The sequence below is a fragment of the Triturus cristatus genome, chromosome 11, assembly GCF_964204655.1.
Source record: "Triturus cristatus chromosome 11, aTriCri1.1, whole genome shotgun sequence".
Lineage (NCBI taxonomy): Eukaryota > Metazoa > Chordata > Amphibia > Caudata > Salamandridae > Triturus > Triturus cristatus.
The window spans coordinates 1,135,137,595-1,135,152,671 of record NC_140594.1 but is presented as its reverse complement, the minus strand read 5'-3'; the positions used below and the strand labels follow the sequence as shown (position 1 = coordinate 1,135,152,671).

The following is a 15,077-nucleotide window of genomic DNA, read 5'->3' as shown; positions in this document are numbered from 1 at the left end:
TCTGCGATGCCACAAAGTAAACTACGCCTGGAATTAAACCTTAAATCACTCTGGGTGCATTACAAACCAGCCAATGTAAATTAAATTTTGCAAATGAGCAGTGCGAACACCAACACAGTCAAGAGATACATTTGGAAGAGTTTAAACTAAAGCAATTTAAAGAAAAGTGGGATTGGATCTTTCAATACTTACGAAAATAATCGAAGGAGAAAAATGACGGCACTTAAGCAATCTTGTCGAGATGCCAAGAAAGTACATGTAATCGATAAATAAAAAAATATATTTTTGGAAATTGTTTCATAGGGCAGAATAACATTTTCCTCATTTGGGGTTCAAGGAAAGGTTATGTGGTGCAGATGGAAAAAAGAAAATGATCAGATCATATAATATCAAGCGGGGGAAGCATTTTACTGAGTAAAAACATATAACCTGTTGATAACGAGAGAGGTAAGAATTCCATCATTCTTCAGTCTGCAATGATTTGGTCCAGAACTCTTTGTTACAAGTGAAGAAAGTACAGTTGTGGCCCCTAGTTTGCTTGTATACGGGCCAGGCTGTGTTTCCCGCCCTAACTGAATAAATCAGCCAATAGGAAATTGGTATACACAGACAACCTGTGGTGCTTGGAAAACAGTGATGAGGATCTCTGAATTGCTGATTGCAGTGTGGCCTTAGCAGCCTGAGCCAAAGCTGCAATCAGTCAATTAGAAGATTTGTTCTTGGCAGCCCTGAAACTTGGACACTCGTTTTGCAGTTCAGTCTTTGCCATGAAGTAAGTTAGCTATAGCAGGGAAGCCATAATCAGCATGGTTTAGGCGGTTCAGGCTCTCTCACCATTATCTACAGGTCAATTATCACCCACCCTAATAAGGGCCAACCAAAATGTACAGACCAGATCAAACAAAACTATTCTTGGGCTTGATGTTGATGATCATAGTGCTTTAAAGGGTGATTTCAACATTCATTAATGGGGGCGATACTAAATGCATACCCTTATCACCCAAGGGAACCTTATAAATCTGCACAATCTTATTCATCGCTCATTCCAGTTCACTCATAACAAAGATTTCTGGACCTTTTCATTGCAGACTCAGGGATGATGCTATGTCTTAGCACTCATTATGCCAACTCTGAGGCCAGTGGGTTGCTAAAACAGTACCAGGGGTAAAAAAGGGCAAACCAGGGGTCACAACTGCAACACTTGAAGACCCCAAAATGCTGTCCAGGCTTCTGCTCCACAGCACCAACTTTGGATTCACAGACCCAAAATCGACAACGGTCAATGAAACTACCTCGTCCAATTGGATGATTTTTTTTTTTACATTTGTGTCTACAGAAGTTCTGTATAAGTCCAGATATCTTTTTTTAATTCTTTCAAACTCACTTAAAAACTTTAAAATAATGAATCTACACCAAACCAAGCAAAGCCGATTATTTGGCAAAGTTCTACTTTCATTCAAAGTTTGTTGCAATTCCATTGAGCTGTATTTTTTCTGTGTCGGAGAGGCAAGAATCCTATTTGAGTTGAAATGGAAAATTAAGATTATTGATACCCCATGTTTTTGGACTCCACTTTATGAATACGTGCAAAACTTACCACGCCAAACCCAAATGAACTAAACTGAAAATGTTTATTTGAAAGTTTTGTGCAGATTCAAACAGCACCAAAGCCGGTAACAAATGCCTTTTTGTATCAAAATTCTGCCCTAACCATAACTAAACTGGTGCTATCGCCGCCTGTGTAATATTATATAATGTGATATTAATGTTAATTTATGCCATGAGCATATACATTCAGGCTAAAATTGTTAAAGTATATCAATCAATTTAACAAACAATATTTTTTTTTTTTACTGAGATCGGGGATTAGGGTTATGTTTTTCATGAATCTGTTTCTATTAGGAATGATATAGCCCATTTAAAACAATTCACTGCTCTATTAAGAAGCCAAATTATTGTACTGTACTATCGTACATGCTTTCACTGAAATAACTGGTTAGTGCTGTTGAATCTCTCTCTGCCTGAGCTGGATAATTATCATTGAACCCTCTAAACAGTGAAAACCTGATGGAGACTGTAAGGAAGGGATACAAATGCATAAGCAGAGCAACCATAAAATCACAATTCTTGTCTTTTGAATGAGTTCGATTGATTTTGGGAAGCACGTTTTTTTTATTTCCAGTAAGGACTGTGGGATATTTGGGTATTTGTTCAGTACTGAATTAAATGTGTTTGTTATTTCATATGATATATGGTAGTTATTGTGTTTTTCTTCAGCTGTACGAGACGTTCCCACAGCTGATAAGCCTTCTCCCAGGACCTCACCAGCAGGTCTTTGAACTCTTGGAGTATGCCCGTAATTACGTGAAGGAGGAGGTAAGGGATCACCAGGAGAGCCCAAAGGAAGAACAACAAGATTTTATTGACCTCTACATCGACCAGATCGAAAAGGTGAGTAGATGGGTGTGGACTACGTGCCTCTAAGTGAAGAATATTTACATTGTGACCTTCTTGAGAAATTGTCATCAATTAGACTTTAGATGAAGTATGCAGTTTCTACATGGACGGCTTGAAAATAAAAATGGTTTCAGTACACTCAGATTTTGAACAATAATATCAACAAGAAGAGACGATTGGGCATGTTCCCCCCCCCTCATTAAAGGTTGCAAATGTAGGAGAAATGTTCGAAGCTAAAAGATGCAGGGAAAAAACACCAAAAGGGACAGAGATATGCTAGATTTTTTGGGGAACAACTATTAAATTGTTTCATGTTTACATTCATTCTGTGTAAATGTATCCGATATAGGACTGCGATTTGAAGAACATTACCTGAATTTGATTAAACTACAGGTCCCAGTGGGCGTAAGGAGAGAGCCCGCACCTGAGCCTGCATGTGCTGAGGAGATAAAGTGCCTCGCCGCTCCCGCTGTCGCGGGAGTCGCTTCGTTGTTTGTGGACTTAAGTGCTGTGAACTACAGGTCCCAGGGGGCGTGAGGAGAGAGCGCGCACCTGAGCCTGCCTGTGCTGAGGAGATAAAGCGCCTCGCCGCTCCCGCTGTTGCGGGAGTCGCTTCGTTGTTTGTGGACTTAACTGCTGTGAACTACAGGTCCCAGGGGGCGTGAGGAGAGAGCCCGCACCTGAGCCTGCCTGTGCTGAGGAGATAAAGCATCTCGCCGCTTCCGCTTCGCGGAACGCGTGCGGACGTGTGCCGGGCAATGCCCGGGCCAAGGCCGGGGCCGTTCGAGCCCGTTGGCGACCAGAGGAGGCTGGGCCGAGCCCCCCCTCTAACATTGTTAACATCGTAAAGCCCCTACTAATTGTGATTAGCAGTGTGGATCTGTCTTGTGGAGTCTGAAAAGTTTGGTAACGTTAATCAGTACAGTATACAGGAACGATGGCTGCAAGAGAAGGGAAGGGGAAGAAAGCTGTGACTAGCAGGGGGGGTCGTCGGCACTTTAGATCAGTTCATAACCAGGGCTACGTCAGTATTGGTACAAGAGATAGCCTTAACTGAACGTCGACTTTCATTGGACCCCATGTATACTAAGCGCTCATCCCTAGGAGGGCTAATGTTGGAAAATTCTCCTGAACAACAAATAGTTGTTAATCCTCATCCCACTGATGTGGCAGAAAGTAATGATGTCCAGCCACAGGTAATGCCGACTCTATCTGTGACAAAAGATTTTAGCTCTACTATCTTAACTGATGATTCTGCCCTGGCTGGTATAGCTAGTGGAACAGTTACACGTACATCCACAAGGTCAGCACCGAAACCTAAATCCCCATCCCTAAAACAAGCTACAGGACCTATTGTTAAGAGGAAGAGAGGAGGGGGCTCACACAAAGGAAATTCGTCAAAGATAACAAAAATCTCTAGAACTGCCAAGAATGCGGAATGTGAGTTTCCGGTCTTACTAGATACTGCACCCCCTTTGACAAATAATCCTTCGTCAAGGGCTGTTCTTTGCCCCAATTTGAAGAGGGATTTATGGAAAAGGTGGAGTAACTTATTAAGCCCTCTATGTTACCGCTGCTCAAGAGATTGAAATTTATCGATGAAAGACTGGCAAAATTTGAACAGTCTATTGCAATAAATCTTGACTCTGAAAAAATCAGTTGAGGGGACACCCAAACCGAGTTCAGGGGATAATAACATAATCCATGATCCCACAACTATTACACCCCGGTTGCCCATTCCAACTGTACCCAATACACTTTCTGTATCCTTGTGTGGGAATAGTCAGGCTGGTATAAGTACCTACAGTGATGCAGTGATGCAAGGAAGAGGGGGACAACAGAGGGGAGGGGAACAGGAACCCAGGGAATCGGGATTGTCCCGAAAGTCATCACGTACAGCTAATGAAACAACGAATAATGTGAAAATCAAGTGTTCTTTTACACAAATCGATTTACCCCCGGATTCCTTTCCATACGTTGTTATGTTGGCCGAGGTCCCCGATTTGGATAAAGGCAGTACAGAAACGTATACCGACTTGAAAAATAAGGTTATTTTTTGGCTAAACAATAATAGACCCCTCCCCCTCCTACATTCATAGTGAAATTTTGTTTGTTCGCAGAGTAGGCTGGGTGGGACATAGACCAAAGGATTTAGCAGGTAACTGTATTATTATCAATTTTAGCGAAAGACGGGTAGTTGAATTTATCTGTGATTGGCACCATCGAAGGGGGGCAAGCAGTATACAGACTTTTGATTTAAGTTATTTTTATCCCCCTCCTATTGTCCAGCAATCAAATTTGTATTCTTTTGAGGCACAGCGAGGGGACTCAATGTTGTTGCACAATAATCAATTCAACATCCCGACTTTTAATCGCTTCGACAGGCTCTATGGGCTTAAAGGAGTGGATTGACTGAGAACAGGGTATGTTATGGTCAATGATACTTCTAATCCACGGAATATAACTATACAAAATGGCCAACCCATAGACGGATCAAGTTGTCTTCAACCTGATTCCTGTGTGGGAACCCGGACATGAGATATAGAAGCTAGCGGGGAAATGGGGGATAACGGTCCTGCAGATAACATCCATATTGAAAGTAACATCAGTTCTAGTGACGCCCTTAGATGGAATAGTCAGGTAGATAGTGCCATTAAAGAGGGCAAATGGGCGATCATGTTTTGGAATGTGGCTGGGTTAAAAACAAAGGTGTCTAACCAATTGTGGCCTGATCTTGTAAATGGGTATGATATACTAAATTTTAAAGAAACTTGGGCGGAAGAGGCCCACCATTTGTGTGGTTTTAAGACACTACATACATCAGCGATAGGCTCCAGACATGGAAGGGCAAAAGGGGGACTCTGTACTTATATATCTAATTATTTAAAGAGTGAAAAAATAGAAATGGTTCATAATACTAGATACTATCATACGGTTAGGATACACGTAGATAAAGTGCTTTGTTTGATTATTATACATTTTTATAATAATGCCCCTTCTGAGGAAATTGAAAACATATTAAGAGCATTGAATACAGATGTTAAAAGTTTATTAGGTTGGAAAACTAAAGAAATCCTTGTTATTTGGGGAGGGGATTTTAATTGCTCACTATGTAAAAGAGGGGAGTCAGGGACATGCGGTATAATTTTGGATAGAGAGATTAGTTTATCGGATTTTGAACATACTGTATGTGGGGATCTAATGAATGAAATATTGTTTTCTTGTGATATGGGTTATGCTAATAGACTCTGTCAACCAGAGACCTCTTTCTGTCCCACATTTAATGGTAGAGGCGCTTCTTCAATAATCGACTTCATAATAATATCTTCCAGATATTCAACACAAGTTAGGATTTTTAATACTCTTGACATTGCTCTAAGCGATCATTTCCCTTTAAGTGTTGAAATTTTAATACCTAATTATGAATACGTTAGAAATAGAATACCTAGGCAGTTCACAAATAATATTGCCTTGAACAGACAAAATGGGTACTCCTTAAAATGGACAAAGGTGATATCAGATGACTTTCTTTTTAGCCTAGTTAAGAAATGTGAAGTTAGTATCTATGTTTGCCTGGATGAAAATTCAAATAATTCTGAAATTACTAAAAACTTTGCAGTTATCGCCTCTTACATTAAGAAAAGTTTGTGGATAGAAACCAATAAACATAGAGAAGACTCAGTGGGTTGGTTTGACACAGCTTTTACTAAGGCTTACTCTAACCTGAAACATGCCTTAAATGCTCCTGAAAAAGACCAGACTTTAATAAGGGACCTGAGAAGGAATTATAAGAAGACCCTTAATAAAGAGATGAAATGAAAAAAGCATGAATTCCTTGTGTGAGGCTTCACTGAAAAGAGACACCGTAGCTTTTTGGAAAGCGGTTAATGCCCCTTTTTTCAACGATAAAAAAAAAGCAACTATAGAAACAGCCATAACGGAGAATGAATGGGTAGCACATTACACAGATTTATATAGTGTTTCGCCCGTATTAGAGCAGATAACATTAGAGAATGCATCAGACTTTGAGCCTCCACATAGTTTTAAGAGAGTGGAGTTGGGTATCACCTTGAATGAAGTCAACATGGGCATTAAAACCAGTACGGAAGGAAAGGCACCGGGCCCAGATGGGGTGCCGGTTGATCTGTATAAAAATAATGTGGCGTTATGGGGTCCACTCCTTGCGCAAGTGTTTAATGCATGCTGCACAAGTGGATTGTCACAGTCATGATATGAGTCTATTAGTGTACCCATATTTAAAAAGGGGGATAGAACAAGTTGCTCATGCTATCGCCCCATTTCATTATTAGACTCAAAATTAAGATCATTGGACTTGTGAATAGACTTCAATCATGGGTGGATGAACATTTAATTATTAGTGCTCTGCAATATGGCTTTCGGAAGGGTCTTGGTACTATTGATCAGGGCCTTAATTTATATATCCTCCTAGAAAAATATACCAGAGCCAAGGGAGGTCGCTTATTTTTAACTTTTGTTGACTTAACGTCAGCTTTCGATTGTGTTACCCACACTAAGTTATGGCTAATTATGGAAAATTTAGGGGTGGATGAAAAGGGCTAAAGTTAGATTTGGAAAGAATGGGGATTGTACAAGGGCTTTTGGTGTTGCAAGAGGAGTGCGTCAAGGATGTGTCCTTGCCCCATTCTCGTTCACAATCTATATTAATGACCTAGAAAGAACCTTGCTGAGGGATTGCAGGAACATGCCTAAGGTAGCTAATAGATCTGTTCCTGCACTCCTATACGCGGATGACGCGGTATTGATGGCCCGGACGCCCGTTGCCATGCAGAGGATGGTAACATCCTTCTCTCAATTCATGACAAATCTGGATTTGGGAATCAATTGCACGAAGACGTTTTGCATGAATTGTGGCTCTGGGGCTAACAAAAAGAAAAAGGTAATGTTTATAACTCTAAACCTCTGGACTTTACACCTACATTTCCCTATTTAGGAATTTTGTTTGACCAGACTGGTACATGGACAAATGCGGTAAAAACAAGAAGATTCTTGTTTTGTAAATCCTTAATGGCTTTGACTAATTTTAGTCGAAAAACGGGCAGAAGGCAGATTGGGGAACTTCTGTGCGTCTATAGAGCCACTTGTGTAGCTATTGCGACCTATGGCGCAGGGTTATGGGAACACACAAATGTGAAATCATTACAGGTTGCAGAAAATTGTTTTCTGAGATATCTCTTAGCAGTCCTGGATAGTTTCTCCACATTTATATGTCACGCTGAACTCGGACAGTCGTACTTAGAAGATGTAATTAAGGTACAACTGGTTCTGTTGTGGCATAGGGTATGGACTACTGAAGAGTGTGTGTTTAATCGTTCCATTTTGAAGGATGCGATGAATATAAACAACGTTAGTAAGATTAAGTGGTTGCATTATGTAAAGATGTTTTTTATACAAATAGGCCACCAGGAGTATTTTAGCGATCCCTCTTCGATGTGTAATGTCTCTAGGAAAGACCTTAAAGATCTTTGTATGACATATCTGAGGGATTGTAGAATTAACTGTGAAATGACAAAAACCACCGTGGTGGCTCACCATCTAATAATGACCACTTTTAATATCCAACCGTATGTTAAAATATACATGAAGGACTTTGAAAGGTTTTTATCAACACGGTTTAGGCTAAATATCTTATTTAGATTTTTAAGCTTCCCCAAGATGAATGACTGGACAAGACAACTTTATAAATGTCCATGTGATGATTTGTCTAGTCAATCAGATATACACATTTTGTTTTTCTGTAAGTTCTACTCTATACCGAGGAGAAGATGGATAGTACCAATATTAAAGAGTATGGAACTTAGGCAATGTCGCCCTGCATTTCTGGCCATTCAGAAATTAGTACAATATATTTACTGTTGCATCTGTTTCTGCTTTTTAAAAAAAATGTTTTTAAATCACGGAAATCAATTCATGCATGAAAAGTTTATTATTCATTTTAACGAGGGTTGATTTCTTCCTTTTATTACATTTTAATATATATTATAATTTTGCTTATCAAATTGTACTTGTATGGTTATCTTCTGTATAATAACCAAATAAAGTTATTTGATTTATTGATTGATTAAACTAAGAATACTATGATCTTTATAATTAAATATCTTAGAATCCTGCCTATTGGAGATTTCAGTGCTCAGTGGTCAACTAAAGAATCAATTTCCAGCCTATGTACATGTACTTTTGGAGGTCAGGTACAACAGCCTTACAAAGACACATCTTCTTCCCATTATTTAAATAACATGGCACTAACACCGCTAGTTATGCAATTGGACTGTTCAATCAGATTGACATGCCATATATGTTTCTCCCACTAGCAACTTACATTGAGTTAGCAAGACTGGTCACAAGGGGCACACATCAAAGTACATTCTAATGGCTTGATAAAACAATATGGAAATACTTCTGTCAAGGCTTTTTATGTACTTTTAAGTATTATGTTTTTAAGCTAAACTATGTTATTTCTGGACAAAAACTATGATAGAGTACTTTGTGATTATTGTACGGCTTTTAGGTGAGTCAGTAAAAATATTGGTATCCATTGTGAGTATCCTAAAAATCTGGTATTAACCCTGTCCTCATTGACATATGTTGGGCCACCTGGAGCTAGAAAGAATGGTTTCTTACCAGTAATTGTAATTCTCCTTCAAGGGAATCTCCATTGAAATCATAAAATGGGGGAGGCAGCACAGGTGGAGGGTCCCACCTTGGATCTAGACAAGCCAGGGAAAATACACGCAGAGCTTACCTCGATACTGGCGGATGTATTTTTCCCGGTTGTGCGTATTAGGGAAAATAGCCGAAATAAATGGGCCTGCTTCAAGTGTCGTAAGGCCAAGCGGGACCTTCTGGATGCAGTGAAGGCCAAGGACAGGCCACAAACTAAACCTTCTAGGGCCAGGTACAAACGGACCACCCAGTAGGAAAAAAAACCTGGGAACTAGAGAGGTGGGAATCTCTCAGGATTGCCCTGAATGATAAAGATCTGAAAACCTTTTGGGCAATAGTGAGCTCGGGCGACAGGGAAGGGAGACCGGCCATTGAACCCAACAAAGCGCCTGTAGCCTGGGAGACTCACTTTGCGTCATTGTACTCCTCCAGGGATGGTGGGCCTGTCAACACCGTTAGTTCCAGCATGGCATCGGAATTCCACCAGGCGGGGGACATGAAGATTACTATGATCGAAGTGGGAAACGCTATTTACAAGCTTCACCGCAATAAAACGCCAGGTCTAGACAAATTACCTGGGGACCTCTTCCGTGAAGAACCCAAAATATGGGTCCCATATCTGTATGCCCTATTTAACGCCGTCCTGAAGGGCATGGATCCCCCCGATACCTGGAGCGGGGCTGAGATAGTTTCCATATTCAAAAAAGGTTGTTCCCTCTCATCCTCCAACTACAAGCCGATCAGCCTAATTGACATCACCAAAAACTCTTTGACCGGGTGCTTCTGGACCGCCTTCAGGGCTGGCTGGCAGAAGAACAAATTTTAAGTCCCTACCAGGCCGGCTTCAGAACAAGTATGTCAATCGTAGACCAGATATTCAGACTACAACTACTCTTCTGGAAAACGGTGACTATAGAGGGTGGCAGCCTCTATCTAATTTTTGTTGATCTGAAGTCGGCCTTCGACCTTGTACCTCGGAAGAAACTTTGGAAGGTGCTGCGCGATTTTGGGATCCCGCTCTATCTTCTAAATGTTATAGAGAGACTCCATATGGAATATTTTGCACAAGTGAGATGCAGAAAACATGGAGAACTCACTTCCCGCTTTCCTGTCCAAAAGGGGGTACGACAGGGATGTGTTTTAGCCCCTACTTTATTTTCTCTTTTTATCAATTGTCTTATTTACCATCTTAAAAAAATTGAGGATAACGATGCCCCCAAGTTAGTCTTTGGGAAGGTCCCCGCGCTGATGTTTGCAGACGATACCCTGTTACTTTCAAAAACACCAATGGGTACCAGCGCACTCTTGATGGCTTCGCCAATTTTTGGAAGCTACGAGGGCTGGAGATCAACCTAACAAAAACGAAATATATGGTCTTCAACCCGCCCAACACGACCCGTCCAAACCCTTCTTTACACGGTATTCCTCTGGAAAGAGTGAAGATATTTGATTATCTGGGAGTAACCCTGTCAGAGCATTTTGAATGGGGGCCACAGTTGGACAAAGCAAGACTCAGGCTAATCTAGACAGTGGGCGGTATAATGAAACTGCACAGAACCTCAGCTTTTAAACCAGCCGCCCCGTGGAGGAAATCTATAAAGCACAAGCAAGGGGTGCCACATTATATGGGGTGAAGTTATAGGGGCATTGCCCTACTACCAACTTGATGACGGTGGAGAACAACTTCATGCGTCAGCTTATAGGCCTACCCCGTAGTACCCCATTACTCCACTTCGCCTGGACCTTGGTATTAGGCCCCTTAATGAAGAGATTGCCCTGAGACCCTTAACCTTCTGGCGGAGGCTATGGGTGACCCCAGAGTTGTCTGTATACAGGGCCGAGTTAAATTACCTCTTAGCCATATGCACCATCAAGAACATTCCATGGCTTTGCCACATAAGGGACCTTACCTTTAAGTTTGGCAAGTCGGACCTCTGGAGAACACCCGAGACGTCATGTGCCACGATTTCTAGGTTGGAACTAGTCAAACGCTATAGACAAGCTAAATTAATGTCTATACAAGAAAGTACCCCATGTGGTCGTTTGACAGAAGAATTCCTGCTATTAAAAGATGTATACAGCAAGGAAAACTTCCTGGACTCCATCCAACCCCCATTGGCCAGGAAATTGTATGTGAAATTCAGACTAGGGACTCTTCCACTACTAGCATTCACTAGCAAATGGGTGAAAGACCAAAGGGGTGAATGCCCTGGATGTAACTATAAGGAGGAGTCTGAACTACATGTTCTGCTCCTCTGTCCTGCCTATCGGCTGCCGCGCAAGTGTTGGTTATTGCAACTATGCAAGAATTTGGGCTTTGTGAGCTGCAGAGAGGCCTACAGAGTTTTAAAGTATGACAACCATCCACCAATTGTCTGTCGCTGTATCACGATTCTTAAATTGCATGTGGCCTATCCGACGGGCCTGTCTAAAGTAGATCCCATGGGGGAGAACAAATGCACTGAATTTGTGCAGGTCGACTAACTGTGTACTTATGCTTGGGGATTTGTACCTCTGTCCTATATTTTTAGCCTTTGTAAAAATGTTAGATCACAGCTTATCTTCGGATGGTTGCTTTTATTCAGTTTTTAATGGGTTGAATATAGATTTATACATAATTTTATATCCCTGCTGTAACTCTTACGCATTGTGTGTTTTTTTCTTGTTCTCTTGTGGGATGATCTCTGTACAAGAAGATGATTGGGAGTCATCCAATTTTTTTACTACAAGTATACATTATCTGTTTTATTCTCCTTACACTTTTATGGCCCTAGTGGCCGAAATAAAGTTAATAAATGGAATGGAAATCATAAACACCAAAGGATCCTGGAACATTTCTTCCTTCAGCCTTACTTCAGTAAAGCCAGGAAATACATGTGACAAAAATGTACAATTTAGCAGCCTAAGAATGCTATATTGCAAATTACATTAATTTACTTTAAAAGCTGGTAAGACATAAAATCCTGATGTGCCACTAGAAAGTAATAAAATGGGCATTTTAAAACATCCCTCACAACCACTTGTAATCTCTTTTCAAATTAATGTAGGAGAAGGACACGACAATGCAGCTTTACTAGAGGGAAAAGACAGTGCACATTTAACCCCTTGTGCGCCCCGCCCTTTCCCCGCCCTGTGCCGGGCGTTGAATTAGCGGGCGGGGTTCATGACGAGATAGTCTCGTCATGGGCACAGCGCAACCGCGCTCCATGACGAGACTATCTCGTCATGGGCACTGAAGGGGTTAAGGGTTACCAGCCATCCAGTATCCCATTGTGCCCTCTTGGTGGTAGTTACATTAGTTAGTTTTGATGCTGCTAGTGATTTTTAAGTACAGATTGACTTTACCTGTACACTGTGGTTCTCCAGTATTGATATCTTTTATAGATTCGCATGCTTGAATCTTCCCCGTCGTCATGGTGGGAGTCCCACGGTAAAAGTAGAAATAGTAGTACTGAATACATTACATCGACCTCCATAGAGAGAAAATTCAATTGAGCACTCTATCATCCTCATTTTACATCCAAAGTTCAGCCAATCACAGCAGAGCCCTCGGAGTAACGCTCTCCACAGAGACATCACACCTTTGAGCATAAGTGTGCAAATATATATATATATTCAGAAAAAAACATAGGTTTCAGGGGTGTTATAGTTAGCTGGACATTTCACTCGTACAAAACCATAGAAATTCCTCCGTTATAGTTAGTTCTGCTAACTATAACTCGCGCGCCCGCAATGCACTGCTAATGATGTCACATATTACATCATTCATGACATGGTCAGTGACATCACTGATGACATCACTGATGACTTCATCCAGTGAATGTGGTTTAGATTGAAATTTAAATATGTATTATATATATACCAATTTGTACTGAAGATTGAGTGGATATATAACTGTCTGGATGGAGGATTTAGTAGCTGTCTGACTGGCTGTTTAAGTGAGTAATTAAAAGTGTCTCACTTAATACATGGATTAGTAACTAAACTATGTGAATGTGTGCATCACTGTCTCTGTTGTTGTATAACATGCTGCATCAGTTGGGCACGAACTACATGAGTGTGTATATTAGTTATTGATTAGTTGGGTGAGTATTTGTATGGGACACTGAGTTTGTGTGTGGTTGGACGGGGTGTGTGTAACTCTATGCATAGATGTATGAATGGTTGATTGACTAGGTGTAAAGGTTTAAGAGTGCATGTGGAAAAAGTTGTTTGGGTGACTGAGTGTATTTATTTGTGTGCTGGTGAGCGAATATATGTTTTAGTTGTACATCTTCAACAAAGTAAAAAAAATTAAAGGCATTGTATGTGAGAGTTGGTGTATATAAATAAGTATATATAAGAGTCAGTGATTGTGAGTAACTATATGAATGAGTGTATAATTGTAATGGTGATTTTTTAACATATTAACTATGAGTTACTATGTGTCTGAATAAATGAGGAGTTCTGTGTATAATTGTGTAAGTGAGTAAATGTAAGTGTGATTAATTTTTTTCATGAGTAAGTAGGATGACTGCATAACCGACTAAGATGACTGCTGATGTGTCAATGTCTATATATGTGTATAAGTGCATTTGATAGTGTTCTATTAATTAGTGACTGCATGTATAAGTGATTCGGTTGTTGAATGGGTAGTTGTGTGTGTAGACTTAGGAATCAGTGAATGGGTACGTAGTAACTGGTATTGGTGTGTCAATGGTTTCAAATATGGTACTCTGTATTTTACAGTGAGTGATGAAAGGTTATATTAGTGTATGAGGAGGTGTATCAGATTTTCATGTGGATGATGTCATCAGTGATGTCATTTGAGATGTCATCAGTGATGTCATCAGTGTGAGAAGTTGGCCTGATATATGATGTCACTAATTCTAGTGTACACCTTGTATCAGTACAAACAACCCTTATGGTGATTGGTTGTAAAGTCAACCTTATAGACCAGCTATCCTAGTGGTAGCATGGAGAAGAGCAGTCTTAGGCTAAACTCTGAATGGCATGTGAAGCCAGCTGTTATACCATATGTAACCCCTTGAATACCAAATGAAAGGACACCACAACAGATATATATATAAAAATAGAATGTATTTATTCTAGTCAAACCCTCAGCACTCTTTATGAGATTCGAGGTAAGTACAACATAGTCTTATTTAAGCATACATTAAGTCACACAGGTAAGTAATACAGTTAGGCCCTAGGGGCCACGCAAACTTGGTATACTAAGTAAGTGGTATAAGGACCACTGTCACAAACACAGGATAGGCCTAGGCCTAGGGAATCGCTGGGGCTACACTATACTACCAACAGTTAGGAAGTGGGAGGCCCACGGGATTCAGGTGCAGAGTGGAAACACTCACGCGTAATGCGTAAAAGTCGATAGAATCACTAGCAGTTAGAAATAAGTAGTTTTAGGACACTTCTGGTATAGCTAGAAAGTCGAGACTCGGAAACTAGACCCTAGGATAGTCAATACCCTTGTGAGCACTGAAGTATCCAAGTTACCTAGCCCACGGGCTGCGGGTGCATAGGTGGGAACTTGCGTCGGGTTTCGTCGTGGACTTCTATGGATGCCTGAAGGAAAGTTGCTGACAGGCAGTCAGTGAAGAGTGTTTGGTGGATCCCAAGGTGGGGATCAAGAAGGATGGAACCTGCAAGCAGAAGGGACAGAGTCTAGGTCACCAGCCAGGAGCTAGGAAGGAACCAGGCGATGTCGTGAAGATGCGGGTGAAGCGGTGAAGCTTGTCGCAGCAGCCAAGACGTCGAGGACGACCAGGACCAGGAGGTGAGCTGTCCCATGAAGGCTCTTGCTGTCGGCGGCGTCGAAGTCGAGTCAGGACCCAACAAGCCTTGGCAAGCGGAACCCACGCAGGATGGAGGACTTGCTTCTGGTGCAGACCAGGAAGGTCTGGGGTGCTTCTCTTTCA

At 41.1% G+C, this 15,077-nt stretch overlaps 1 protein-coding gene across 3 annotated transcripts in view; it reads left to right on the top strand.

Moving 5' to 3' along the window:
- Window positions 1-15,077, top strand: part of LOC146786202 (cytochrome P450 2J2-like) — a 626,890-nt gene that overhangs the window by 392,273 nt on the left and 219,540 nt on the right. For all 3 annotated transcript variants that reach the window (XM_085635777.1, XM_085635778.1, XM_085635779.1), the window contains exon 5: window positions 2,278-2,451. In XM_085635777.1, coding sequence (XP_085491903.1) covers window positions 2,278-2,451 — 174 coding nt within the window. The remainder of the gene's footprint in view (window positions 1-2,277; window positions 2,452-15,077) is intronic.